Genomic DNA, 27,430 nt, shown 5'->3' on the forward strand with positions numbered 1-27,430 from the left:
GGATCGGAACCGTACGGTTCTGATCCGGATCCGATCCGGATCCGGTCAGGTTGCATCAGGTGGTCATCAGGATGCAATCCGGATCCGTTTGGCAAAAGTACCTAAAAAAACAAAAAAAAAAGTTGGGGTCTGGGAGGTCAGCAGAAGGGGGACCTGTGGAATCAGGCCCTCTGCTGCTTAGCACTCACCTCCACCTGCGACATGCTGCCAACATCTCCGGATCCGGATCCAGCTGTGCTGCTCCACTCCAAAATGCTTCCCCATGTGTCCCCATCCAATATCGCCGCAATAATCCGCATAGGAAGTGGGGTAGAACATCCGGATTTCTCAGCCAGTGTGTTGTGCGGCCTCCGGTTCCCATTGGTGTGTATTGGCCGGATGGTGCAGTCCGGCTCCGCCCCGGATACGGCTGCCGGAGGAGCCGGAGGAAAAAATAGCGCATGTTGGAACGGAGGCCGGAGTCCGGATCCGGTCCGGCTCCGGTCCGGCTCCGGTTCTGCAGAACGGACCCATGTGAACGGACGCATAGGCTTTAATTGCTATGCCGTGCGTCCGTTCCGTCCGTTCTGCAGGCGGTGCGGCTCCGGCACGGCGATTCCGGAGGGCCACCGCAAGTGTGAACCGGGCCTAACACGGACAAGCTACACTGTAATATACCCATTGTAAATATACAATAACATTGTATCAAAGCATGTACAAACCAATACAAAATGTGTGCTTAAAAAACACAATTAACCTTTATCCTGTGAAAGTTTACTATTTTGTGGCCAAGTCTTTTGCAGTAACAAGGTTAATTAAACATCTAGGGCTTGCTTCCCAATGGGATCACTTAAGAGCCCCAGTTCATTCTATAAGCCCCCACTGCTGACCATTAGTGCCTCAACACTCCCATAATGTTCATCTGGCTCGTACAAGAGAAGGCACATAACTCAACACATGTTATTCTAAATTTCACAGCGGCAAACCTTTCCTTACAATTCCCAAACCTTTTCATTAAGAGCAAAAACTCCACAATACCAGATGTCAAGGTAAAAGACCTGTAAAGAAAGCTGACATCAGGGAAGATTTTTGAATAATGTTTATTTATAGTTGATGTCTCTCCCTCTCTTTAGCTGTTGGCAATAGTAAATTGAACTTCCTCTTATTCCAGACACTGCACACTAAAGGGACTGGGAATGTCACAAATCTGATGTAGATGGAGCTATAAAAGACAGCTGAAAACCATATACATGTCTTTCCTGAGTCACTGAAATGTAGATTATACTTGAATATAAACTAAAATTGTGTGGTGAAAAATTGCCATCTTACTAGATTAAATCTTGGTTTCTGTGTATGTTAAAACAAAATGTACTGGTCCTGCAGTCTCTGGTGACCCATGTAGAGAACCAAGTTGTTCTTCCATCCCTAATGTGGAGTACTATCCATGGAGAGGGCTACTGCTCTTGGTTCTGCCACTGGGCCTCTTTTCATTTACTGCTTGCCTATGTGACCTCTGTCTCCTCCGAGTCCCATCACTCTGTTTTCTGGATCATCTACTAAATTCTGCTCTACACTGCCAATACGAAGCTTCATATCAACAGCGAAAATCAGGTGCTTTACTGAAAACTGCAAATTAGATTACTACATTTTAGGAGGAACAGGATTGGTGGTGGTGGTGGTGGAGGACGGTATACAGGAGAACAGCCCTGGTGATGGGAGAAGACAAAGCCAAAAGTGGTGGCAGGGCTAATCGGGAGCCAGTATGTTGGCGGAAGCAGCAGTAGGAGATCTTCTTGTTTTATAATCAGACCATTTTCACCTGTTTTCTGAGCCCCAAATGGAGGTTTTGCTTACACTTAAATCATATATATGCATATACAGATACATTTGTAGGCTGAATCCACTAATATGGTGCATGAGCACTAAAGGTTCTTATTTCTTGTAAAAGACCAAAGCAAAATACAGTATTACAGGGTAACACAGTAACAAGACCTTTGTAGTATTTGGACCTGGCCATGACAGCACTAGCGGTGTCTTTCCAAAGCCTACATGTAACAGTCATATTAATTTTAGCTAGCAGAGACAGAATGAAGAAACAATGCTGGGATGTAGTCTCTGCACATATCAACTGATTTAAAATTGCCTTTACTTGTAGGATACAGCTGAAGATCCTGAGGCAAGGTGAGACCCATAACTCAATGCAGGATCCACCCATATACTGGAAATAATGCATCCCTTACAGTAATACAATAAAACACTGAAGAACAGTACAAGAGGAGCCCAGGGGGTCTTGAAAGGTGACAGTTATAACTCACCTTACACAGAAGTAAAGGACAACCGGACCAGACTTTTTGGGAAAGTCATGTTCAAGCACTCTACGGTCTAGCTGTAACCAGTTCAAATGCCCTCTGTAAAAAAACAATAGCAATAGTCCTTGTGAGTTTCTGCTCATCGAGTTCAATAAACAGGAGAAGATGCTATACTGTAATATTGAAGCTGGAAAAAATGTGATACCGGTTATTGTTTTAGCTGAGTTTTTTTTTATTTTACACAAATTTAATGTCAGAAAACTGAAGCCATGCATGTTGTCAATATTTATATATTGATAGTAAGGGAAGATGGTCAAATTATGCAAGTGTTTGACTGACTAGGAATTCACAATGCTAACAAGGAATTAGCAAGGTTTTGATGGAAGCCACAATAATGAGTCCTTATGTACTTAATTTACATTTTCACCCCAAGTCATGTATACAGTATTTTTATCTATTTATCAACACAGCTGAAATTTATATTCACTTTAAGCCTATTTAATCTGTGAATTGATCTTTTTGCTTTGGCTATATAAAATAATAAAGGAAGAGAAAGCAGGCAAAAACCACACACTGTATAATGTCACCTTTTTCCAAATCTAATGTTTATTATGGAATTGAGTGACAATCTGATGGCTAATCATGGTACATCTATTTCTGGTGACCGTTACATTTGGTGAAAATCAGAATACTGGTAAAATCCAATTACAGAAGTTCTGCTATTTTGGTTTTGTAATATATTTTTTGTTGATTTTTGCGGTACTTGCTTAATAATAACTGATCACCTTATCAGTAAATCTCCATCTCAATGCCTAACCCTTATCCCATCCACTCACCAACATTACCCTGTCTTCAATGCACAACCCTAACCCTCCTCTCTCCCCAGCCACGTAACCGTTCCCGGACGTTTAACCCTAACCTAACTCTTCATGTTAAGACCTTTTTAACACCTAACCCCCCTCCCAATTAACCTCTTCCTGATGCTTAACCTTTACTTTTTAACCATAACAATGACTAACTTCCACTTAAAGAGACTCTGAAGCCACTTAAAAAATGAGTTTTTACCTTTTATTTAGGTTAATCATGTTTGTCCCTGCTAAAACGCCGCCATCCCACAAAAGAATGAGGGTTTTTTACCCCCCCAAATCCTAGGGCAAAAATCCACGACTTTCCTGGTCCGGATATCCGCAGACAGGTTGACACGAATGGAGGCAGAGCTACAGCCCAGAGCTCTGCCTCCATTCGTGTCAACCTGTCTGCGGATATCCGCCTCTCCCTGCCCTTCTCAGTGAAAGAAGACAGAGGGGCGGGGAGAGGTGGCGATCAGCGCCGATTGGAGTATGGAAGCAGAGCTACAGCCCAAAGCTCTGCCTCTATACGGAAGGAGCCCTGCAATGTGCCTCAGGGGATTTGGGGGGTAAAATCCCTCATTCTGCCCCGGGATAGCAGCCTTTTAGCAGGGGCAAATATGCTTAAAAATAAAAGGTAAAAAACAGTTTTTCAAGTGGCTTCAGAGTCTCTTTAAGATGGCTACACGCACAATACAATTTTTTAATTTTTTTTTGTATTTGAAAATTAGGAAAGATTTTTCCAATTGCTTGTAACTTTTTAAATTTCTGACCAATGTGTCACACTCACATGTGGTAATTTTTTCCCCCCAATTATGAATAAAATGATCAAATTGTATAGTCCATAAATTAAGAAATTTACAGTTTATTCTACAGCATTACATAAAAAAAAGTTCAGAACTTATAATTATGGTCAATTAAAAAATGTTAAATGTTAAAAAAAAATAAAAAAAATTCTATACAACTGATCATTTTTTATAAAGAAAAAAAAAAAAAAGTAGAGGAAAAGAGAAGGTAAAAGTAACCATGTTATTTGCATTGTGTGTTTAAATATAGAAAGCATCATTTTATAAGGAACCTAAAAACATACAAACTATATTACAAAAGGAGAAAGGGACCTTGCCCAGTAGAGCTTGCAATCTACAATGAGGAGAAACATAGCACACAACAGGCAGCTGAAAAGATATGACAAATAATGCAATGCCTGCCTGGTAGAAATGTAGACTTAAAATATATATAACTTATATTGACAAAACCACCCAAAATGTTGTTGGGGGGGGGGGGTGGAGGATGGGGGGCTTCTTGTGTAAAGTAAGCCTAGCCTCTAGGGAAAGTCATTCTCTGGAAACAGCACAAATTTAAAATATATGGATACTACCAAAGGCAATCTGCATTTCTGGAAAGTGTTCAATGTTACTTCACAGTTGATGAGTGTAGAGGGCATGCAATAACACGATTCAATAGAGTCCTAACCCACTAACCTAAGGTTTAAATGAACGTATTGATTTGAATAATTTTTGCCCGCAAGCATAAACAAATAAAAGGAGAGTAAAGGACATTGCAGAATAATGAATAGGTCTTAACAAAAGCTCTTATCAGATGTTATGAAGAACTGTGAACAATGTACTGAAATAAGTAGTATTCGTCTGGCCTGTGAGGAAATATATATATATACATATATACATCTATATATACTGTATATACTTACCTCAGTAGAGGGATAGCATTGGATACTTCAGAGGCTTCCTAGATCCTCGTTCTAGCGTTGGGTCCCTCTCAGCATGTCAGACAAGAGCTTGTTGGATATGCTCTTGCGGTGACATTTCTGCCTGAGTACGAGCTTCTTCATGCTAGCCATGTGTGAGTACAGTCTGCACATGCCCAGCAGAACCAAGCCACTTGTGAATGGCTGTTTTCTCCGTGCACGAGTTGATTTTGCTTTGCATGTGCTGATCATACTCGCACATGCTCAGTACGAAGTCGCTCGGACAGTACTTCGACAGGACCGAATCTATGATCAAGAAGAGGGTCCTGGGCAGCAACAGTAGGCTAGAGGAGGAGCTGGGAAGCCTATTGAAATTTATTGAAATTTTACATAAAAATATACAGTACACACTTTACAATATACGTAGCATCAGCTATACATATCAAGATCAAGTAGCATAATCTCATACAGAATAATAAAAGTCAAAAACCAAAGAAATAATGAACATGACATTAAATTTTGTCTGTTTACCAGTACATAACATAGGGCTGGCTGGCCAAAGAAACATCTGTTTGTAGTTTTTATTTTATTTTTTCCCCACAGGTTTGCTTTAAAGGATCTTCAGAGATTTGCTAGACATCCACAGAACACCTAACAGTTAGCACACAAGGTAAAGCACCACAATATGCAGACATAGCATCAGTTTAGTTGGGCAGGGCAAAGTGCAAAAACAAATCAAAGCACACTTACACCTAGCTACAATATTATATCAAACAAATCAGCCAACAGCATAATAATGTAACAGCAACATCTGGAATGTTCATAATGGTAACTCAATTCTAGGTTACGTTATAGACAGGATGTGAGGAAATCTTACAACACATAACACAGACAGCAGTAAAACTTTGACATACTTATCCATTCTACTAAAAAAACATATTAACTACTTCCCCTCTCGCAGGACAAGTATCTACATCCCTGAAAATCTCACCTGAGTTGCCAGGGGAGTAGATCCTCGTCCCTGTCTCCTTACGCCCGTCGCACACATGCATGCAGCCCCCACACAGTAGTGAACAGATTGGGGAATAGGAACATATGTTCCAAAACCCAATCTAAGTGTTTAAAGGGACTCAGAGCTTAAAAATTAAAAAGATGTTGTACATACTGGGGCTTCCTCCAGCCCCATCTGCTCTGATCGCTCCCACGCCACCTTCCTCCGCTGTCCGCAGTTTAGGGAACCGGGTCCCGTTCACTGACGTCAGTCACGGCCAGCTATGCAGGAGAAGTGTGCCCTCAACGTATCTCTCCAGCTGCTTCTGGAGAGATACACAAACAGCACATTTCTCTTACATTAGACTGTCTCCGACTGATGGAAGTGCAGGGACCCGGTTCCCGAAGCTGCGGGCAGTGGAGGACGGCGGCGTGAGCGCGATCGGAGCGGATGGGGCTGGAGGAAGCCCCAGGTATGTATAAAATCTTTTCAATTTTTCCGTTCTGGTACACTTTAAAATTTAAATGATTGCTGTTGCAATGAGCAACAGTAATCGTTCCATTGTAAATGATAGTAACTGTCATTTCCTGTTGGTTGGAACACAGCTTGAGCTGCGTTCTAACCAGATAGGAAAATGTGTGGGGACATCCAGTGGCCAAAAAGAATATTAAAAAAAAATGCATTTCCTATCCCTATGATAAGCCCAAATAATTCATTGTGCTTCTTCCCTGCCCTCATATAACACAACTGTAAAAAAAAATACAATTAAAGAAACGGAATTTAAAAGACAATACATACATTGTTACGTTAGGGACTTTTCATATATGTACGGTATTAGGGTGTATTACTGTAATTTTTTTGCAAGTATGGGCTTACATTATTGATAGATAATGGGAAAAATACACCATTATTTTCAAATAGAATATTGTCCCCATGCATTGTACTAGGGACATAATTTAAAAGGTGTAATAACTGGGACAAATGGGCAAATAAAATGTGTGGGTTTTACTGTATATCATCCTATTGTGTATCCCTACCAAGTCCTCACCCAATCACAGGCTGTGGTGACCAGCAGGAAAAGAGGCAGCAAGTTTGAACCTCCTCCCCAAACTATCTATATTAGTTCCTTTTGTCCTTCAATGGGGCGGCCGGGCGGGGGGATTCCTTGCAGGGGAGGAATGAATGATAAATCCTCAACCCCCCCAAATACTGTGCCCAATGGCAGTGGGCATCAGGCAAGGGAGTTGCCCAGTATGCATCTTGGTGGGAATGCTTGGCAAGTGTGGAGGGTAATGGCTATGTTCCTGTTCTGACAATGGAGTAGCAGATCCCTACCAACTTCTTGATCAGTAAGTACAGTATAAACTTTACTGTGTTATGGTTGCCTTCTTTACTTAATAGAAGTCTTTTGTGACATACTAGTGTGTTCCTTAAAGATATTTTTATAACAACCAGAAGATCCCCAAATATGCTGTTGATTGTTGCCATTAAACTAGGTACCTTAATCCACCTCATCAGAGAAGGAAGAGGACACCAAGGACTCCAGTGCTGAAGACCCCAAGAAACTTCTAGCCAAGAAATATCATAGGCAGGTGAAAGATTGTATGAACTGAGCACTGGTGAAGGAGGCAGCAGGGAATCTGCACACTTGCTAGGTTTTCCCTAGCTTACAGGTCTATGGGACTGGCATGAGCAAGGGTAGTGGTGGAGGTGGTGGAGGGGGATCTGTGTGTGTGTGTGTTTTAATCACATTTAAAATAACAGAAATAGCTTTCCTCCATGATAAATGCACGGTGGCAGCTTCACAGCATGCTCAACAGCTTGGAAAGCTCCTGCTCTGTAGTAATTGAGCCAATATGCTCAGACGTCTACATCAGATAATGAGCAGTGCATAAGTGTTACCAGAGTAGGACTCACATGAGATAAATCTCACATCAGTTTAATGACTCGAGCACCCAGCAAAAGTACACTGCCCAGCACTAATTAATGCCAAATCACCCTCTCCGTCTTGGAAAATATTGTTTTCTCATACTAACAATCATATGTATATTTGTTGTTACCCTTACAATTGTCCCTTGTGTACATGCATACTGATGCTATGTCACATAGTAACGCAAATCAAGTGTGAAAGGAGATAAAGCATTGCTAATCTACCAAGATGTTCTACAATGTCCTGGGCACATTTCTTGATACCCCTAGAATGGATTGCAAATAACTGGATTAGAGTGATTTTTTTTTAAAACTAGTCTTAAATTAGTATAAAGCATGTCTCCAATTGTGTATTCAGTCATCCACCCTATTTAAATGGAGAAGAATAACCGGCTTCTTGCAGCCCCCTGGATTCACCCTGTGCCCATGACCCCCGTAAAACTGGTCGGCCATGCACCTCCTCATTGCGCTCTCACGTGCTGTGCGCAATAAGCAAAAATCACTACTGCGCATAAGCAGAATGCTCCCAGCAGTGGGAGCGCGATCAGGGCACTTGGCTTGGATGGGGCGACTGGTCAGCTCTGTGGGGTCGCCGCTGTTTAATGGAGGGACTTGGAAGGGTGGTGGGTGCAGGCACAGGATAACTCCAGGGGGCTGCAAGATGCCCCGGGTAAGTTAAACTGATTTTTTATTTTGACTTAAAGAGGAACTCCAGTGAAAATAATGTAATAAAAAAAGTGCTTCATTTTTACAAAATTATGTATAAATGATTTAGTCAGTGTTTGCTCATTGTAAAATCTTTCCTCTCCCAGATTCACATTCTGACATGTATTACATGGTGACATTGTTACTGTGGGCAGGTTATGTAGCGGTTTCTAGCTTTTCTGGCTGTTACAGACAGCTGTAAACAGCCATTTCCTGTCTGTGAACATTGTTACATTGTGGCAGTTTGCCCAGAGTACCACGGTACTCAGAGCTTCTTGTGGAAGGGGTTTCACCACAATATCAGTCATACAGCGCCCCCTGATGGTCTGTTTGTGAAATGCAATAGATTTGTCATGTAAAAGGGGGTAAAACTATCAGCTACTGGTTGGGATAAAGTTAAATTCTTGGTCGGAGTTTCTCTTTAAGTAGCCCATTAATGTGAGCAGACAGTGCACGTTTACAGGGTTTGTGCTATTTATGCAGCGAGTTACGCAAATGGCGTAACCCAATTAATACGTGCAAAGCTTACTTTGCTTGTTTCAGACTATAAGACTATCAAAACGTTCTGGAGTGAAATGTACTCATGGATCATCCAGCAGGATAATGACTCTAAACGCAGATAGAAGCACCCAAGACTGGCTAAGAACAAAAAAAATGAACTATTCTGAAAAAGCCTTCTAGGAGCCCTGATTTGAATAATAGCGATTTTCTATGGATGTTTATTTATTTTATATAGCGATTTCCTATGGGTCTCTATTCTATTGAATAATAGCAATTTTCTGTGCATCCTCCAGAGGATTCCTGCATCCTTCCTGAGACCACTGTCATTGCTCTGGACCAGGCATGGGCAAACTTGGCCCTCCAGCTGTTAAGGAACTACAAATCCCACAATGCATTTGCTTTTATGAGTCATGACTGTGGCTGTTAGACTCCTGCAATGCATTGTGGGACTTGTAGTTCCTTAACAGCTGGAGGGCCAAGTTTGGACCCTCTGAAAGTTTCTGGACATGCTCCTCTTCCTGCACGAGCGTGGCCATACTGTGTCTCCATGTGTACAGCTGTGTCAGTGCCGCAGCATGGAGCCATTTGTAGACAAGCAGCTTTGACTTATTGCACAGGAGTCGTGGTATTCACACAGACGCAGTACGTCAATGCTTCTAGCCAGAGGGGAGCAGGGCCACGAGAACATATTCAACAAGCACTTGGATATACAGGGTCTGTGTGTGACAACAGCAGGAGCAAGGAGGACATGTGAAGCCTCTGAACTATCTTGTAACCTAGGTAAGATCTATTTTTTATGGCCCCCTTTAAGTTCACTTTAAAGAGAGTACCTACCTTGCATGAAATTGGCATAACAGTTTTATCCTTTCAGCTTCATCAGTATTTTACATAAGTGTAGCATACTATGCATGAGCATGCAAAGCTTCAAGGAAACAGGCAATATAGCGAAAACAAGATCTACTTACCCGGGTTTCCTCCAGCCCCTGGCAGCTGATATGTCCCTCATCGCAGCATCGCTGTTCTTGTGTTCCCTTCCTTGGAGATGCTACTGCTCCTGCGTGGGAGCTGCTCGCGGTCGCCCTGACGTGGTTCAGAGTGTACACTCCAGACCACGTGAGCGCGATTGTAAATGCCACTCGTGCAGGCACAGACCTGGCGAGGTCGGCATCTCCAATGGAGGGGAACCCAGGACACTGCAGCTTCAGCGAGGGACATATTGGCTGCCAGGGGCTGGAGGAAGCCCTAGGTAAGTAGATCTTATTTACCCCATATTGCCTGATGCTTCCTTTAAGATTAAGGCCTTGTTCACATTATTGAACACAGATTTCCGTATGAATCCAAGTTCCTGACTCGTATTCTCGCTTTCACCTCTAACCTGTACCAAATGACAATGGATTATTATGGCTCTGTACATATTAACAAGCTGACACATCATTGCATTCCAGCGGTTCTGGAGGTGTGTTTAGCTTCTAAGGGTACAATGGTTAATTTGCATATATTCAGCAGTGGTGCCTGGGAGACATCTCGAGCTCACTCCAACCTGAATTATCGCAAATTCTTTCTGTTTTAGGAAAGCAAACTTTTGTTTTTCAAATGACAATGGGAAAGTGCAGAAACATTCCTGATAGCAATATATATTTGAATTCTGATGAATGTATACTTACGTTTCATCTGTAAACGCTATGCCAAAATATTCTTTTTCTTTCAGGTTGAAATGTGATGCCACCAAATCCAGGAGCTCCTTTGCCAGCAGTTTTGGCTACAAGGTAAGAGAATAGCCCGTTAGAAAGAGAAAAGATCCATGGTACAACGTTCGTATATTAGTTCTAGTGTTTTCTCAGTGCACTTTACACATGATCATTTTTCTGTTTTCCACACACTCCCAAGAGCTTCAGTATGTAAATTGTATACACAGGCACAACGCAAAATGGTCCTATTTCAGCTCGAATGTTCTTTGTAAATTAAATCTATTGAAATGCTGAATGCATCAAAATTATTCTTTTACTAAATGAGTGAAAATGTTTTAAATATTTAATGAAGCTGAAAGAAATGCCTGCGGTCTATTTTCGCTGGAATTCTTGCAGATACAAATTATTATGAAAACTCAGACACATTTGATTTACTAGCTGTGTCACCAGGAAGGTGAGTATTCATCACACGTAAGTATTTCCACATAAACGAGGGGGAAGTGCACACCACAATTCCTTTCCAAGTCAGCTCACAGGCAAGTCCTGGTGTTCTCACTTACTTAGGGTTAAACCTCATACATACAGTAGGCGCTGCCTGAAACGATCAGTTCTAATCAGTGGCGTAGCTGAGGAGCTTGTGTGCGAGTTTTACATATGGCCCCAAGCTCTTTAGTGATATAAAGTCCCAAAACCTGCCAAGGGCAATTTCAATGTCAGAGAGGTATAATCAGAGTAAGGAAACAGTTTGTTAAGGGTTACTATTACTCAATGCACATATTACATTATCATTACTAGCAAAGCACCAATTGAAAGCTAATAAGATGGATGAAGGAGGGCCCCTCTGGTCCAGGGGCCCCGGTGCGGTCACAACCTCTGCATCTCCTATTGCTATTGCTACGCCACTGTTTCTAATCAGATCAGGTGGCAGTCCAATGATTGACACACATGAGCCTATACTTAATTTCAGTATTCACAAGAATGCATGAAGACAGTATTTGATCAAAAGAACAGTTGGAAGAGCCATTGTAAAAGGTATGTACAATGTGATGATGCTTCTGACTGATCCATCGATCATTGATTGGAATAATTGATAGCTGGAAAGGTTGTACTTATGGGTGAGTGGGGCAGACATCAAATCTTGGAAGGGGGACTGGAGACATCAAATCTTGAATGGCCATTCCGATTGGCTGAGCTCTAATTGAGGAATGATAATATGAATATATTATTAATATTTTTTTTTAGTGGAGAACTGTTATTGCTTTCCCTGAATAATCCCCTACCTCTCGTGTCCCTACCTCTCCCTCTAGATTGTAAGCCTTTGGGCAGGGTCCTCCTCTTGTGTCCTACCTGATCATGCACCTCTATTTTTAAACTTGTCAATAATATGCCTTTTATACTACCACAAAGCAAGAAAATACTCAAAATTATTTTGATAGTACTTTTTCATCTTCAATTTAAAATGACTTTCCAGCACCTTTTAACTAAAAAAGTACCAAAAAGTAGGTGAAAAGGTGCTGCCAAAAGTATTTTGAGAATTGTATTGTTTGCTTGTGGTTTAAAATGCATTTTATTGACAATTTTGAAACTACCACTTTATAGAAAACGAAGGAGAAAAATGTAATTGCATATGGGCCTTTTGTGATAACAATTGCCTACCAGGGCACATATGCAATTAACAGTTTTCTCCTAGGAGATCATTTTTCACCTTCTATTTAAAATAACTTTTCAGCACTTTGCAGTTGAAGAAGTACTAAAAAGTAAGTATAAAAGTACTCTCAACAATATTTTGAGTATTTTATTGCTTGCTAGTGACTTACAGGGCATTTTATTCAGAAGGTGTGAAAATATCACCTGGTGCTGCTGGGAGAAAACTCAGGAGAAAAAGTTAATTGCATATGGCCCCAGGAATGGAAACTTAGTTACTGTAACGAATGGTTGTAGCTTGCCTCTCACAAGCAACGCACAAATCCATTGCATTATCAGCATTTATTGGACTATGTATGGCAAGCTTCAGATCTTCAAAACTAGGGATGGGACGACGAATCCGGCGAATCCACGAAACCCTCGAATATTGGGAAATATTAGAGATTCGTAAATTCGAATCCCGATGCGATTTTCCGTTATCCGAATCCCGACGCTGCATCTCCGTGCATCCGCCGCTCCCCCCGCTCGCACTTGTCCTCCTCCGACCCCCCCCCGCCTCCTCCGCTCGCCCCCCCGCCTGCATAGTTAGTATCAACTCACCTATCCAGAGCGGAGCACAGAGCGGCAGACCTCTTGCTGACTTCCTGGTTCCCTCTAGTGACGGCTTTTACAATGACATCATCAGTAAAAGCCGGTCCGGCCACAAGAGGGAACAGGGAAGTAACGAAGAGGTCTGCCGCTCTGCGCTCCATGGGAAAGGTAAGTAGATACTTATTTATCTAGATACTACCTATACTAAAGGCCCTTATACCCTGCTACCTATACTGAAGGCCCATATACCCTGCTACCTATACTGAAGGCCCATATACCTTGCTACCTATACTGAAGGTCCCTACACCTTGCTACCTATACTGAAAGCTACCAATATTGAAGGCACCCATACCTAGCTAGCTATACTGAAGGCACCTTTACCTTGCTACCTATACTGTGGGTACCTATGCCTGGGTACCTATACTGCGGGCAACTATACCATGGATCACACAATCCTTATGTGCAGGATTCGTTAGATTCAGGATTCGAAAGGTTCGAGATATTCGAGAACCTTTTTAGATTCGGATTCGAAGAAATTGTGGATTCATCCCATCCCTATTCAAAACCAGAACCCATAATAAGATTAACTATGTCAAACATGTCTTTGCAGGAACATATTGCCTATATTTTGTATTTCCATAACACATTCTGATGGGCAAGTACAGAGCAAGCAGTATTTATGCTGTCAGGATAACTGGGTTTGTGTGTATGAAAAGGCACACATCTATGATCTATTTGTACTGTGTAAATAGCTTCCATGACAGGGCAGCAGCTGACACTGACTGGTACTTGTAGCCACGCATGACTCACATAGTCTTCCATAGAACAATGAGTCTATACTCCGCTGTCAGGAACCTGTCAGCCATTACATGGCTGGGGCCAAGACACCACATAAAAGACTCCTCTATTTGGGACACAGTGGCTGCGCAAATAACAGACACAGGAAATTGAATAGCCAAATGTGCTGCAATCTGTTAGAAACAAATAAGCAAAAAGATAATTCAAAGCAGCTATTTTTCTGTAGAATTATAAGCACATCACAAGTGCACATTCCTCATCAGCTGCTGCACCGTCCAGGGCAATGTTCCTAATTGTGAGGGTTTGTCACTTGCACAATCAGTTTTGTTAGTCACCAATATAGACGTGGTATCATCCTGATTAAATGGTAAAGCGAAAAGGTCCTGCTAATACAGACATGTTGATCAGACTTTGTAATGACCATTCAAATAATATAGCTCATGTGCTGGCACCTGGTGTTGACTTCATTCAGTTTTAGAGCTAAATGCAGAATATGCCCATTTTTCTACATGGTACTCAGGATGATGACATAGGACAGTGTGAGGAGGCTGTGATTGCCATAACGGCAGTCTCAAAATCTTTAGAATTAACTTACACAACTTTTCAAATATATCTATTTTTATTTCAGTAGTTATGTAGGTAGAAAAAAAACTAAGTCTTGTAAAAGTAATACCTTATAATGGCTAACTGATAAAGTTAAATGATGCAAGCTTTCTGGGATCTAGTCCCCTTCTTCAGGCATATTTCCAGATATTAGCTGAAGTAAAACACTGATGCAGGTAAATAGTAAACACGAAGATGACAGTTGTGCTGGGTGCTATTTAACAATTACAGTAGTTAAAACTGCAATTTACCGTATAGCCTCGAATATAAGTCGACCTCGTGTATAAGCCAACTTCAACATTTGACCCTCTTAAGCTGGAATTTTGTTCTGACCCAAGTATAAGTCTACCCTGCAAAGTTAATGACTGCACTTTGGGACCAGGAAGAATTAACACTTGCACTTGGGAACCAGGAGGTGTTAATGACTGCACTGTATACAGCCATTAACTCCTCCTGTCCCTTATGTTCAACCAGTAACTCCTCCAGGCCCTCAAGTGCAGCAACTATTTACTCCCCTTCCTGCAGCCCAGTATTTCCCCCCTTCCCCTTTCCTTGTTAATTGTTGTGGGCAGTTCTTTCAGACCTGTGTCTTCTTGGCATTTCCTTCATCAAGAAAGTGTCACCACAGGGTAAATTGCTGCAAATGAGATTGTCACTAATAGTACACACATTACTCAGTGTGCTCAACTTTGCTTATGATTCATGTATAAGTCGACCCCTATACTTCTATTTAGTGAATCAGATCTAAATTTCTAGACTTATAGCCGAGTGTATACAGTATCTCCTCTGAATGTGTTATTCCATCCTGTGTACTTCAGGATGCAAAACACAAGCAGTTTAGGCATGAGGGAACAGACTGAGAGATGGGTCCATATGCAATTCACTTTTTCTCCTTAGTTTTCTCCAAGTTGAAATTTTTACACCTGTCAATAAAATGCTTGTTCAGCCACCAGGAAGCAAGCAAATACACTGAGTACTTTTGACGGTACTTTTTCACCTACTTTTGATTTGTTTTTTTAATTGCAGAGTGCTGAAAAGTTATTTTAAACAGAAGATTTAAAATTATCTCCTTGGAAAAAACTTAGGTGGAAAAGTGAATTGCATATGGGCCTAGATATCCATCATGTTTCATTCTGGAATGTAGCACACAGCTGCTTAGCAGTTGTGTACTGCTTAATACAGGAAGGACCCACTGCTCCTCAAGTGAACTCACTACAAAGCTAATACAATGCTGATTTTCAGGGTTCCTGATTGTGCCCCTCATTGGTTTTCCTGTGAAATCAGCGAAACAGTAATCATTTTCATGGGAAGCGGAAGATTTGCCAATCAGAACTATCACAGCATGTGTAGCAATTGTAGGAACAGGTTTTATAATTTCAAAAAGCTCTGAAAAACAAAGGGATGCATTGACAAAAACCTGTGAAAATCTATAGCATGCTGACATCAGCTGAATGTTGCTTTCTTTAAAATGAGCATGTATAATATATGAACACTATAAATTAATCTTAGGTTACAACGATGGTTATGCAAATCTACACAACCAACTCTCAGTGGTTATGAGGTAATGAACCAGGGGCTTACCTACTGTTCTAATGCACTGGTGCAGTGGATGTCATAGTTCATTGTGGAGACATTATGGGGATACATTATTATTACTATTATTTACACAGCGCTGACATATCACCTAACTGCTCCTTAGAGGGGCTCACAATGTAGTGAATGTGTTGTAGTTTAGGGCCAATTCAGGGGGAAGCTAATTACCTTATCTGCATGTTTTTGGGATGTGGGAGGAAAACTATGTGGCTGGAGGAAACCCACAAAGACACGGGGAGAACATACAAACTCTGTGCAAAGTACCCTGGCTGGGATTCGAACCACGGACCCAGTGCTACAAGGCGAGAGCGCTAACCACTACACCACTGTGGGCTGGTTCTCTTAAAGGGACACTTAAGCCAGGAATAAAAAAATCAGTTTTACTTGCCTGGGGCTTCTACCAGCCCCCTGAAGCCTCTAGTGACGGCTTTTACAATGACATCATCAGTAAAAGCCGGTCCGGCCACAAGAGGGAACAGGGAAGTAACGAAGAGGTCTGCCGCTCTGCGCTCCATGGGAAAGGTAAGTAGATACTTATTTATCTAGATACTACCTATACTAAAGGCCCTTATACCCTGCTACCTATACTGAAGGCCCATATACCCTGCTACCTATACTGAAGGCCCATATACCTTGCTACCTATACTGAAGGTCCCTACACCTTGCTACCTATACTGAAAGCTACCAATATTGAAGGCACCCATACCTAGCTAGCTATACTGAAGGCATCTTTACCTTGCTACCTATACTGTGGGTACCTATGCCTGGGTACCTATACTGCGGGCAACTATACCATGGATCACACAATCCTTATGTGCAGGATTCGTTAGATTCAGGATTCGAAAGGTTCGAGATATTCGAGAACCTTTTTAGATTCGGATTCGAAGAAATTGTGGATTCATCCCATCCCTATTCAAAACCAGAACCCATAATAAGATTAACTATGTCAAACATGTCTTTGCAGGAACATATTGCCTATATTTTGTATTTCCATAACACATTCTGATGGGCAAGTACAGAGCAAGCAGTATTTATGCTGTCAGGATAACTGGGTTTGTGTGTATGAAAAGGCACACATCTATGATCTATTTGTACTGTGTAAATAGCTTCCATGACAGGGCAGCAGCTGACACTGACTGGTACTTGTAGCCACGCATGACTCACATAGTCTTCCATAGAACAATGAGTCTATACTCCGTTGTCAGGAACCTGTCAGCCATTACATGGCTGGGGCCAAGACACCACATAAAAGACTCCTCTATTTGTGCCACAGTGGCTGCGCAAATAACAGACACAGGAAATTGAATAGCCAAATGTGCTGCAATCTGTTAGAAACAAATAAGCAAAAAGATAATTCAAAGCAGCTATTTTTCTGTAGAATTATAAGCACATCACAAGTGCACATTCCTCATCAGCTGCTGCACCGTCCAGGGCAATGTTCCTAATTGTGAGGGTTTGTCACTTGCACAATCAGTTTTGTTAGTCACCAATATAGACGTGGTATCATCCTGATTAAATGGTAAAGCGAAAAGGTCCTGCTAATATAGACATGTTGATCAGACTTTGTAATGACCATTCAAATAATATAGCTCATGTGCTGGTACCTGGTGTTGACTTCATTCAGTTTTAGAGCTAAATGCAGAATATGCCCATTTTTCTACATGGTACTCAGGATGATGACATAGGACAGTGTGAGGAGGCTGTGATTGCCATAACGGCAGTCTCAAAATCTTTAGAATTAACTTACACAACTTTTCAAATATATCTATTTTTATTTCAGTAGTTATGTTGGTAGAAAAAAAACTAAGTCTTGTAAAAGTAATACCTTATAATGGCTAACTGATAAAGTTAAATGATGCAAGCTTTCTGGGATCTAGTCCCCTTCTTCAGGCATATTTCCAGATATTAGCTGAAGTAAAACACTGATGCAGGTAAATAGTAAACACGAAGATGACAGTTGTGCTGGGTGCTATTTAACAATTACAGTAGTTAAAACTGCAATTTACCGTATAGCCTCGAATATAAGTCGACCTCGTGTATAAGCCAACTTCAACATTTGACCCTCTTAAGCTGGAATTTTGTTCTGACCCAAGTATAAATCTACCCTGCAAAGTTAATGACTGCACTTTGGGACCAGGAAGAATTAACAGTTGCACTTGGGAACCAGGAGGTGTTAATGACTGCACTGTATACAGCTATTAACTCCTCCTGTCCCTTATGTTCAACCTGTAACTCCTCCAGGCCCTCAAGTGCAGCAACTATTTACTCCCCTTCCTGCAGCCCAGTATTTCCCCCCTTCCCCTTTCCTTGTTAATTGTTGTGGGCAGTTCTTTCAGACCTGTGTCTTCTTGGCATTTCCTTCATCAAGAAAGTGTCACCACCGGGTAAATTGCTGCAAATGAGATTGTCACTAATAGTACACACATTACTCAGTGTGCTCAACTTTGCTTATGATTCATGTATAAGTCGACCCCTATACTTCTATTTAGTGAATCAGATCTAAATTTCTAGACTTATAGCCGAGTGTATACAGTATCTCCTCTGAATGTGTTATTCCATCCTGTGTACTTCAGGATGCAAAACACAAGCAGTTTAGGCATGAGGGAACAGACTGAGAGATGGGTCCATATGCAATTCACTTTTTCTCCAAGTTGAAATTTTTACACCTGTCAATAAAATGCTTGTTCAGCCACCAGGAAGCAAGCAAATACACTGAGTACTTTTGACGGTACTTTTTCACCTACTTTTGATTTGTTTTTTTAATTGCAGAGTGCTGAAAAGTTATTTTAAACAGAAGATTTAAAATTATCTCCTTGGAAAAAACTTAGGTGGAAAAGTGAATTGCATATGGGCCTAGATATCCATCATGTTTCATTCTGGAATGTACCACACAGCTGCTTAGCAGTTGTGTACTGCTTAATACAGGAAGGACCCACTGCTCCTCAAGTGAACTCACTACAAAGCTAATACAATGCTGATTTTCAGGGTTCCTGATTGTGCCCCTCATTGGTTTTCCTGTGAAATCAGCGAAACAGTAATCATTTTCATGGGAAGCGGAAGATTTGCCAATCAGAACTATCACAGCATGTGTAGCAATTGTAGGAACTGGTTTTATAATTTCAAAAAGCTCTGAAAAACAAAGGGATGCATTGACAAAAACCTGTGAAAATCTATAGCATGCTGACATCAGCTGAATGTTGCTTTCTTTAAAATGAGCGTGTATAATATATGAACACTATAAATTAAGCTTAGGTTACAACGATGGTTATGCAACTCTCAGTGGTTATGAGGTAATGAACCAGGGGCTTACCTACTGTTCTAATGCACTGGTGCAGTGGATTTAACAGTTCATTGTGGAGACATTATGGGGATACATTATTATTACTATTATTTACACAGCGCTGACATATCACCTAACTGCTCCTTAGAGGGGCTCACAATGTAGTGAATGTGTTGTAGTTTAGGGCCAATTCAGGGGGAAGCTAATTACCTTATCTGTATGTTTTTGGGATGTGGGAGGAAAACTATGTGGCTGGAGGAAACCCACAAAGACACGGGGAGAACATACAAAATCTGTGCAAAGTACCCTGGCTGGGATTCGAACCACGGACCCAGTGCTACAAGGCGTGAGCGCTAACCACTACACCACTGTGGGCTGGTTCTCTTAAAGGGACACTTAAGCCAGGAATAAAAAAATCTGTTTTACTTGCCTGGGGCTTCTACCAGCCCCCTGCAGCCGTCCTGTGCCCTCGCTGTGACTCATGGAGCCTCCGCTCCCCCGCCATCAGCTAGTTTCGTTTTCGCGGACAGGCCCTGACAGGGAGTTGACGGGCTTTCTGTGCCTGTGCAGGCCCGGCCACGCATATCCTTCTTCATATTGCCATCCTGAATAGCGTCCTGAACGGATGCTATTGGAGATGGGTAAGTGAAGAAAAATACGTGTGGCCAGGCCTGTCGGGCATGTCAGCAAAAATAAAACTAGCTGGTGGCAGGGGACCGGAGGCTCGGTGAGATATTGCGTGGGCACGGTACAGCTGGAGGGGGCTGGTAGAAGCCCCAGGAAACTAATGAATTTTTATTCCTAGCTTAAGTGTCCCTTTAAAGGATCATGGAAAGTGTAGTCCTATGCCCAACAGGCAGGTGGTACAGGAGGCAGCACCAACCATCATCTGTGACTGAAGCAGGTGATAATGTAACAGGTTTAACCTAAGGTCAGTTGACTCCTCTTCAGCAATTCACAGAGCTAGATAATACTCCGCTGACTGCTGCTGTAGGTTCCACTACAGCTCTTTGTAGCACGCCCCCTTCTCACCCCCACCCTCTCCGTAGAACAGAACAGAATTTGCGGTAGAGAGCCGTACATTGGGCTTGATTCACCGTGCAAACTGTTTAGCACGGGTGTGGTATACAGTTAGCATGTGAAGTGCCGTTCGCTGACTTTTGCGCGCGCAATTTGCCACGATTCGCGCGAGCGCGGACTTTTGCGCACGCAATTTGCGGCAAATTGCGCGCGCAAAAGTCCGCGATCGTGCGAAGCGCAGCACTTTGCACGCGCAAAAGTCCGCGAACGGCACTTCACGTGCTAACTGTTTAGCACACCCGTGCTAAACAGTTTGCACGGCTTTGTGAATCAAGCCCATTATGTTTATATAACAAACCCTAGTGTAATGTCACCTGAAACTATCATAAAGAATTGTTAAAGGATACCCGAACTGACATGTGACATGATGAGATAGACATGTGTATGTACAGTGCCTAGCACACAAATAACTAGGTTGTGTTCCTTTTTTTTCTTTCTCTGCCTGAAAGAATTAAATATCAGGTATGTAAGTGGCTGACTCAGTCCTGACTCAGACAGGAAGTGACTACAGTGTGACTCTCACTGATGAGAAATTCCTCTTTTTACCTCTTTGCTGCTCTCAGAAGCCATTTTCTGCTAGGAAAGTGTTTTATAGTTGGAATTTCTAATCAGTAAGGGTCACACTGTAGTCACTTCCTGTCCTGAGTCAGGACTGAGTCAGCCACTTACATACCTGATATTTAACTCTTTCAGGCAGAGAGAGAAAAAAAAAGGAACACTGCCTAGTTATTTGTGTGCTAGGCACTGTACATACACATGTCTATCCCATCCTGTCACATGTCAGTTTGGGTATCCTTTAAAGTATACAGTATGTAGCACAGATCTTTGTTTACATTAGTGAAGGAAGTGACACAGTGGTACTTTAAAGTTGAATCACCAAGTAACAAAGCTGTACAGCATTAAACAAAATCAGATTATGTATTTTAAATAGCAACTAGGGAAAGGCCTTTAACCTCCCTTTATTTAGCTTTCTGTAGTCTTCTCCATATCCGGATTTACAGCATGCCAGAAGGTTGTTGTATCCATTTTAAAGGACGACTGTAGGGGGGTCGGGGGAAAAAGAGTTGAACTTACCCGGAGGTTCTAATGGTCCCCCGCAGACATCCTGTGTCTGTGCAGCCACTCACCGATGCTCTGGCCCCGCCTCCAGTTCACTTCTGCAATTACCGACTTTAAAGTCAGAAAACCACTTCACCTGCGTGGCCACACCCTCGCTGCCGCTGATGTCACCAGGAGTGTATTGCACATGCCCAGTACAGTCTGTACTTGCGCAGTATGCTCCTGGCGACGTCAGCGGGAGCGAGGACACAGCTGCGCAGGCGCGGTGGTTTTCCGACTTTAACGTCCGAAATTCCAGAAGTGAACCGGAGGCGGGGACTGGTGCATCGGCGAGTGGCAGCGTAGGTACAGGATGTCTGTGGGGGACCATTAGAAGCCCGGGTAAGTTCAACTCTTTTTCAGCCTACCCCCCTACAGTTTTCCTTTAACAAATGCATGTAATCTTTTGGTTTCTGTTTTGGTCTTCCATTTTTGTTTCTTTATACTTTTTTTTGTTGATACTAACATCAATCATCAGGATTTAGTGCTGTGAGCAGTGTATTAGTAGCTAAATTATACTGTTAAAGGGATCCCGAGGTAAGAGGGTTATGGAGGCTGGCAAATTTATTTCCTTCTTAAAGTGAACCAGAAACGAAGCACCCTCATGTATTTTACCATATATATCAGTGGGAACATTAGAGAAAACACCAACCCTGCTTTCTGTTTCATTCTGCACTGCACAGCTTGCTTCTTATCAGACCCTGATAAAATCCCTGACTGAGCATTAAGTCTGGCTTTGCTATAATGACTCAGCTATAATGATTCCTGAGCAGAGCCAGCAGGAGGCAGGCTTGGGCTTGAAAACACACCAGAGAACACAGACTGAGCTATAAATATTCCTGAGCAAAGCCAGACTGAATGCTCAGTTGGGGATTTTATCAGGGTTGATAAGAAGCAAGCTGTGCAGTGCAGAATGAAACAGAAAGCAGGGTAGGTGTTTTCTCTAATGCTCCCACTGATATATATGGTAAAATACATGAGGGTGCTTTGTCTCTGGTTCTCTTTACCAAAGGACATTGCCTGGCTGCCCTGCTGATCCTCTGCCTTCAATACTTTTAGCCATAGACTCAAGCAAACATGAGCAAACATGCAGATCAGGTGCTCTGACTGACATCTGACTAAATTAGCTACAAGCTTGTTTCAGGTTTGTGATTCAGACACTACTGCCAGGTATGGTTTAAAAGGAAATAAATATGGCAGCCTCCATATACTTCTCCTCTCAGGTTCCCTTTAAGGATCATGGAAAGTGTAGTCCTATACACAACAGATATGTGGTACAGGAAGCAGCACCAACCAATAGCTTTGCTGCTAGTAGAATACAAAGTCACAAAGACATCCCAACAATAGTCATCACAATATAAAAATAGGCAGGGGGTTGTTGGGTGCCTGGAGTTCCTTTTTAAAGCAAACCTGTAGGCTGTTTTATGCATTTACTTTTAAACAATGCAAATTGCATGGCTGTCCTGCTGATCCTCTGCCTTAATGCCCTAATGCTTTTAGCCACAGACCCTGAACAAGCATACAGATCAGATGTTTCTGACAAAAATCTGACTGGATTAGCTGCATGCTTGTTTCAGGTGTGTGACACTACTGCAGCCTGAAAGAAACAGCAACACACCAGGCGACTGGTATTGTTTAAAAGGAAAGAAATATGGCAGCATCCATATCCCTCTCTCTTCAGTTGTCCGTTAACAGCAAATATATCCAGACAATAGCAATCAGAGAACTTGCTTCTGTACATAGATGAGGTAAAATAAAGGCTTTGAAAGGAAACACTTTTAAGTATACTTTCCAGATTTCAATAAGCCGTTGCAGCTCCTGATCTATATATACATTATGTCTTTGAAATTGAAAACTTCAAGCATTTCAGACGTCAGCATGATTATTAACATGAGCCTGATCCCTCTCCTTGCTGCCACTGGAGGTCACAGTTGGGAGATGGGAGACATACTCTGTTATATGGAATGTGCAACCCATTTCCTGTCTTTAAGAGTGACCTTTGTGGTGGGCGGGAGTGGAAGCAGGCTCATGTTAACAATTTCTTCAGTGGCTCCAGGCCTCAGTAACTTAAAGTGTTAGATTTCCTTCTAGAAGTCCAATCACATTCCCCTTTGCATATTCAGAGGAACCTGATTAGAATATCTGCAGCTGAAGTTTAGTTATAAGCACCTTTACCCTTTAAACTTGAACAAAGAAGCATGATTTGAAGCTCACATTTGAAGCTTATGACTATACTGTTAGTCACTAAACAGTGCACAGTCACAATCATTGAAATGACTGCAATGCCATGAGACCACACTAGCACAGATTAAGCACATATGTAGTCTAGAAATTAGATTATGCTTGTTTAAGTTATCTTAAACATCTGGCATGGAAAATCAGCAATGACCTCAGCAGCACTGTTCTTTTTTCCAAGTCAGAAATAAGCAAATTTGTGGAAATAGGCCGCTAACTAAAAGATTATTCATGTCTGTACTTTCTGTGCATTTGCTGTATTTTTTGTACTGCAAATGCCCTTGATTAACATAATAAAATGCAATGGCTTGCCATCAGCAAATGCTTCAGACTGGTAATTGACTTATTTTTTTTTTGTGTGTGTGCAAAATCAACAATTGAACTATGAGTAATGCCATGCATAGAAGTGCAGGGCATGGAAATGAGGCATACTACATGGAGAAAGTCCATATCTCTTCTACTGATACTTCCAACATTTTGCAATATTCACTAAATGTGATGCTGTTGTGTGTTTGTATTTATTTGGTGTGGCCACCCTTCACCTCTATCCTAAAAAGAACACCTTGTTAGGACTTGCGTAGTGCCCTGTTTTGTTTTGCTGTTGGCAGAGAGTACCTGTGACATGCATGGTCCAATTTTGTGTGCTCAATAAAAATATTTTCCAGTTACACTGATGTGTCGCTATTGGAGAGGTAAGGCTTTGCCTCTCCTAAACCTGGACTACCTCAGGATTCACCAACTACCTATGTGTACTAGCAAACTTGTCATCTGCGCCCTGACCTGGCCTTGCTTAGATTGGCCTTCCATGTAAGTACCTTTAGAGACTCCATACGAATGTACCTGCTGCAGTGTTAAAGACAAAGTATGGTCATATTAAATATCAGCTTCATTTATGATTTTTTTCTGTTTACTGTACTCTTTAGGAAGTTACTTAATTACAGGTATGAAGAACACGCTTTTTACATGTTGATGGGATTATTTACATTACGGAGATTTCACATATACTGTGTATGTAAAACAATAAAAAGAACTTTTCAGCTTTCTAGTTTCTAGTTGCCCCAAGGTAACCCTCGCCTCACCTATAAATATAGCCATAGATATTAGATGCACATGAGCTAGTATGACCTTTTTGCTTCCTCAGACTCATAATACAAAAGGCAATGTGATTATGTCAAATGTATTTATATTGCTCTATTTTTCTTTAGAACTGCTTAGTATTCAGCTAACAATGGCCTTCACTGAGGGACATACTATATGATGAATAATTAACAGGCATTAGCTCTGGATTCTAATAAAATAAAAATGTCAGTTCCTGTTCATATTAACATTTTGGGGAAAATGCCTTTTCATAGAGCTATACTCATTTTGTGGCAGAGCTTCTATAAAATACATAACTGTATTCAGTTTCCAAGAACACAAATAGAGATTTACAAATGTGTCTTTAATATCGAATATCGCTGCCCTTAAAATTTGACCATCACCTATCAACAGGGACATGTATATAACCAGGAGCTGATGAGCTAATGATCATTTAGCTATATTCAAATGAACAAACACTTTTCCCTGGTTTACCTTAACAAACCTAATAGAATGGTGAAAAGTATTTGTATAGCTAAATACAACTTTTATGTGTTTCACTGAATTAGTTCCTGTTTATCAGCACATCCCTCTATCTTGGGATAAGCCTAATGTGCTGACATAAGAAGTTCAACTATGTCTTGTTTCATAAACCTGGACTCCGTTCCTTATATATGAGAAAGTAAAATGTTCACTTAAAGAGAAACATGACCAAGAATTGAACTTCATCCCAATCAGTAGCTGATACCCCCTTTCCCATGAGAAATCTTTTCCTTTTCTCAAACGGATCATCAGGGGGTATGGCTGATATTGTGTTGAAACCCCTCCCATGAACCATGGTTCTGAGATCACACTGTGGGATCTTGGGATCTTGTTTAATTGTGGGAAATAACAGCTGTTTCCAACTGCCCAAAAAAGCAAGCAGCATCTCCTTCCACTGACATCACCTGCCAGCAGTAAAAATGTCCCCATGTGATAAATGTCAGAATGTAAATCAGGGAGAGGAAATATTTTACAATGGGCAAACACTGACTAAATCATTTATACATAATTATTGTAAAAATTAAGCACTTTTGTTCATCACATAATTTTCACTGGAGTTCCCCTTTACCTTTAAGGTGAATATAATTAGATTTTTGGGGGCGACGTGCTCAAGCAGCAAGTGAACATAAGAAAAAAGATTATGTAATTCATTTTTATAAAGCATGCATAACTCTTATGGGATTGATCCTGTCTAGTTGACCCTATATATTAAAAATAAAAATGAAATTTAATGAAGCAAATACATCTCAAGACGCATCTCAAGCATCTGTGATCCCGTTATCTAAACACAGCTGACACCCAGTGTATAATTACAAACTGAAAAATAGAGACTAATTCAGGTATCATAGACTAGACTAAAACCCAACTTTACCATGTACATCACGTATGTGTCAACTGGAAATGTACAAGTCCTGAATGCTACTTGTATGCATGAAATAGTCTCCAATTCAGTCTGTGAGCTCTGAAGCAATTTTACATTTACTGGCACGGTACTCTATAATGTTGTACTGAATAGTTCTGCCTGAAATGAGATACACTGCTGAAGGTACTTATTTCCTGGCTACAATATGATAAACAGTCTTTTGGTATTCATACAGTGTAAGCTTAGCTTGTCTGGTTCAGCTCCCTCCTAGACTGCCATATCTTAAAAAAAATATTTTATAACTTGAAGTTGACACAAATGAATCAGCAAGATCCCCATGTTCAATGCTTAAAGTGATTATGTGGAACAACAAAAGTACTATAACTGTAAAATAAAAAGTACAATGACTATATTCACTGTATTACCACAAATATAACACAAACAGGTTAGAGTATAAAGCAATGTCCCAATTATTCCCAGGGAGAACAGGTACAAATACTTAACTCAGTTAGCTAGTGTGGTTTATGCCTATATGGTGGCCCCCATCAATGGTCTTGCTGCCAATGATGGTGTCCAAGCAACCCTAAACTGCATAGGGAGAAGTCCCACAACGCACTCTTGCTGGTCCTGATGTCACTGGTGCTGTCCCTGTGTAATATTAAACTTGAAAGACCACAAGAAAGCATCATCCTGGGTGTACACACTCTGGACTAACCTGAATACAGTATGAACTGAATACATAATGCTGCTTTGTAGCCTACGGGGCGGGAATGGAGACAAAAAGGTTTAGTGCGCTTTTGAGATTTCTATTATTTCCTACATTTTTTCTAAGTCAGGGACGGATCTAGAGCAAGTTGCCCCAAGTTGCGCCTGGGGCAAGGTCAGGTTTTGGCGCCTAAACTGCCATTCCCCATCCAAATTTTTCCGCCTTTTTAAGAATTCAACAAACTGCGCCTGGGGCAAGAGACCCGCTTGCTCCCCCCTAGATCCGTCCCTGTTCTAAGTTGTCTGGTTCCCTCCTGGGAGGTAGTCAGAAATGCTATAATGGGGGCCGGGCTTTTACATGCCTTGCAGCTCTGCCACCATTGAAAAGCCATTTCCTCCAGCAAACCCCACCCATTCTGTTATATGTGAAGTTCTCAGCTAAGTATGAACAAGAACATTCTCTTTTAGCTGTCTCTGAATTTGGGATTTTTGTTGATAAAATATGTTACAGATTACGTAAGACAATCTTATTTCATTTCATCAATACTAATGTAAGTAATCATTTTTAAACGATAAATAATAAGTTAACTATGAAGGAAAATTCATGTTTCAGATACAAGTTACGGCCATCCATTGGAACTAAACTTCAGCTGTTTCAATAAAGAA

General features: G+C 41.4%; 1 protein-coding gene across 7 annotated transcripts in view; it reads right to left on the reverse strand.

The window, feature by feature from the left end:
* The window catches only part of FRMD4A (FERM domain containing 4A), a 527,110-nt gene that overhangs the window by 192,454 nt on the left and 307,226 nt on the right, over window positions 1–27,430 (reverse strand). For all 7 annotated transcript variants that reach the window (XM_068276150.1, XM_068276149.1, XM_068276145.1 and 4 more), the window contains exons 3-4: window positions 10,632–10,726; window positions 2,295–2,387 (exon numbers count right to left, since the gene is read on the reverse strand). In XM_068276150.1, the coding sequence (XP_068132251.1) occupies window positions 2,295–2,387; window positions 10,632–10,726 (188 nt within the window). The remainder of the gene's footprint in view (window positions 1–2,294; window positions 2,388–10,631; window positions 10,727–27,430) is intronic.

The sequence above is a fragment of the Hyperolius riggenbachi genome, chromosome 3 (genome assembly GCF_040937935.1).
Source record: "Hyperolius riggenbachi isolate aHypRig1 chromosome 3, aHypRig1.pri, whole genome shotgun sequence".
Taxonomy (NCBI): Eukaryota; Metazoa; Chordata; class Amphibia; order Anura; family Hyperoliidae; genus Hyperolius; species Hyperolius riggenbachi.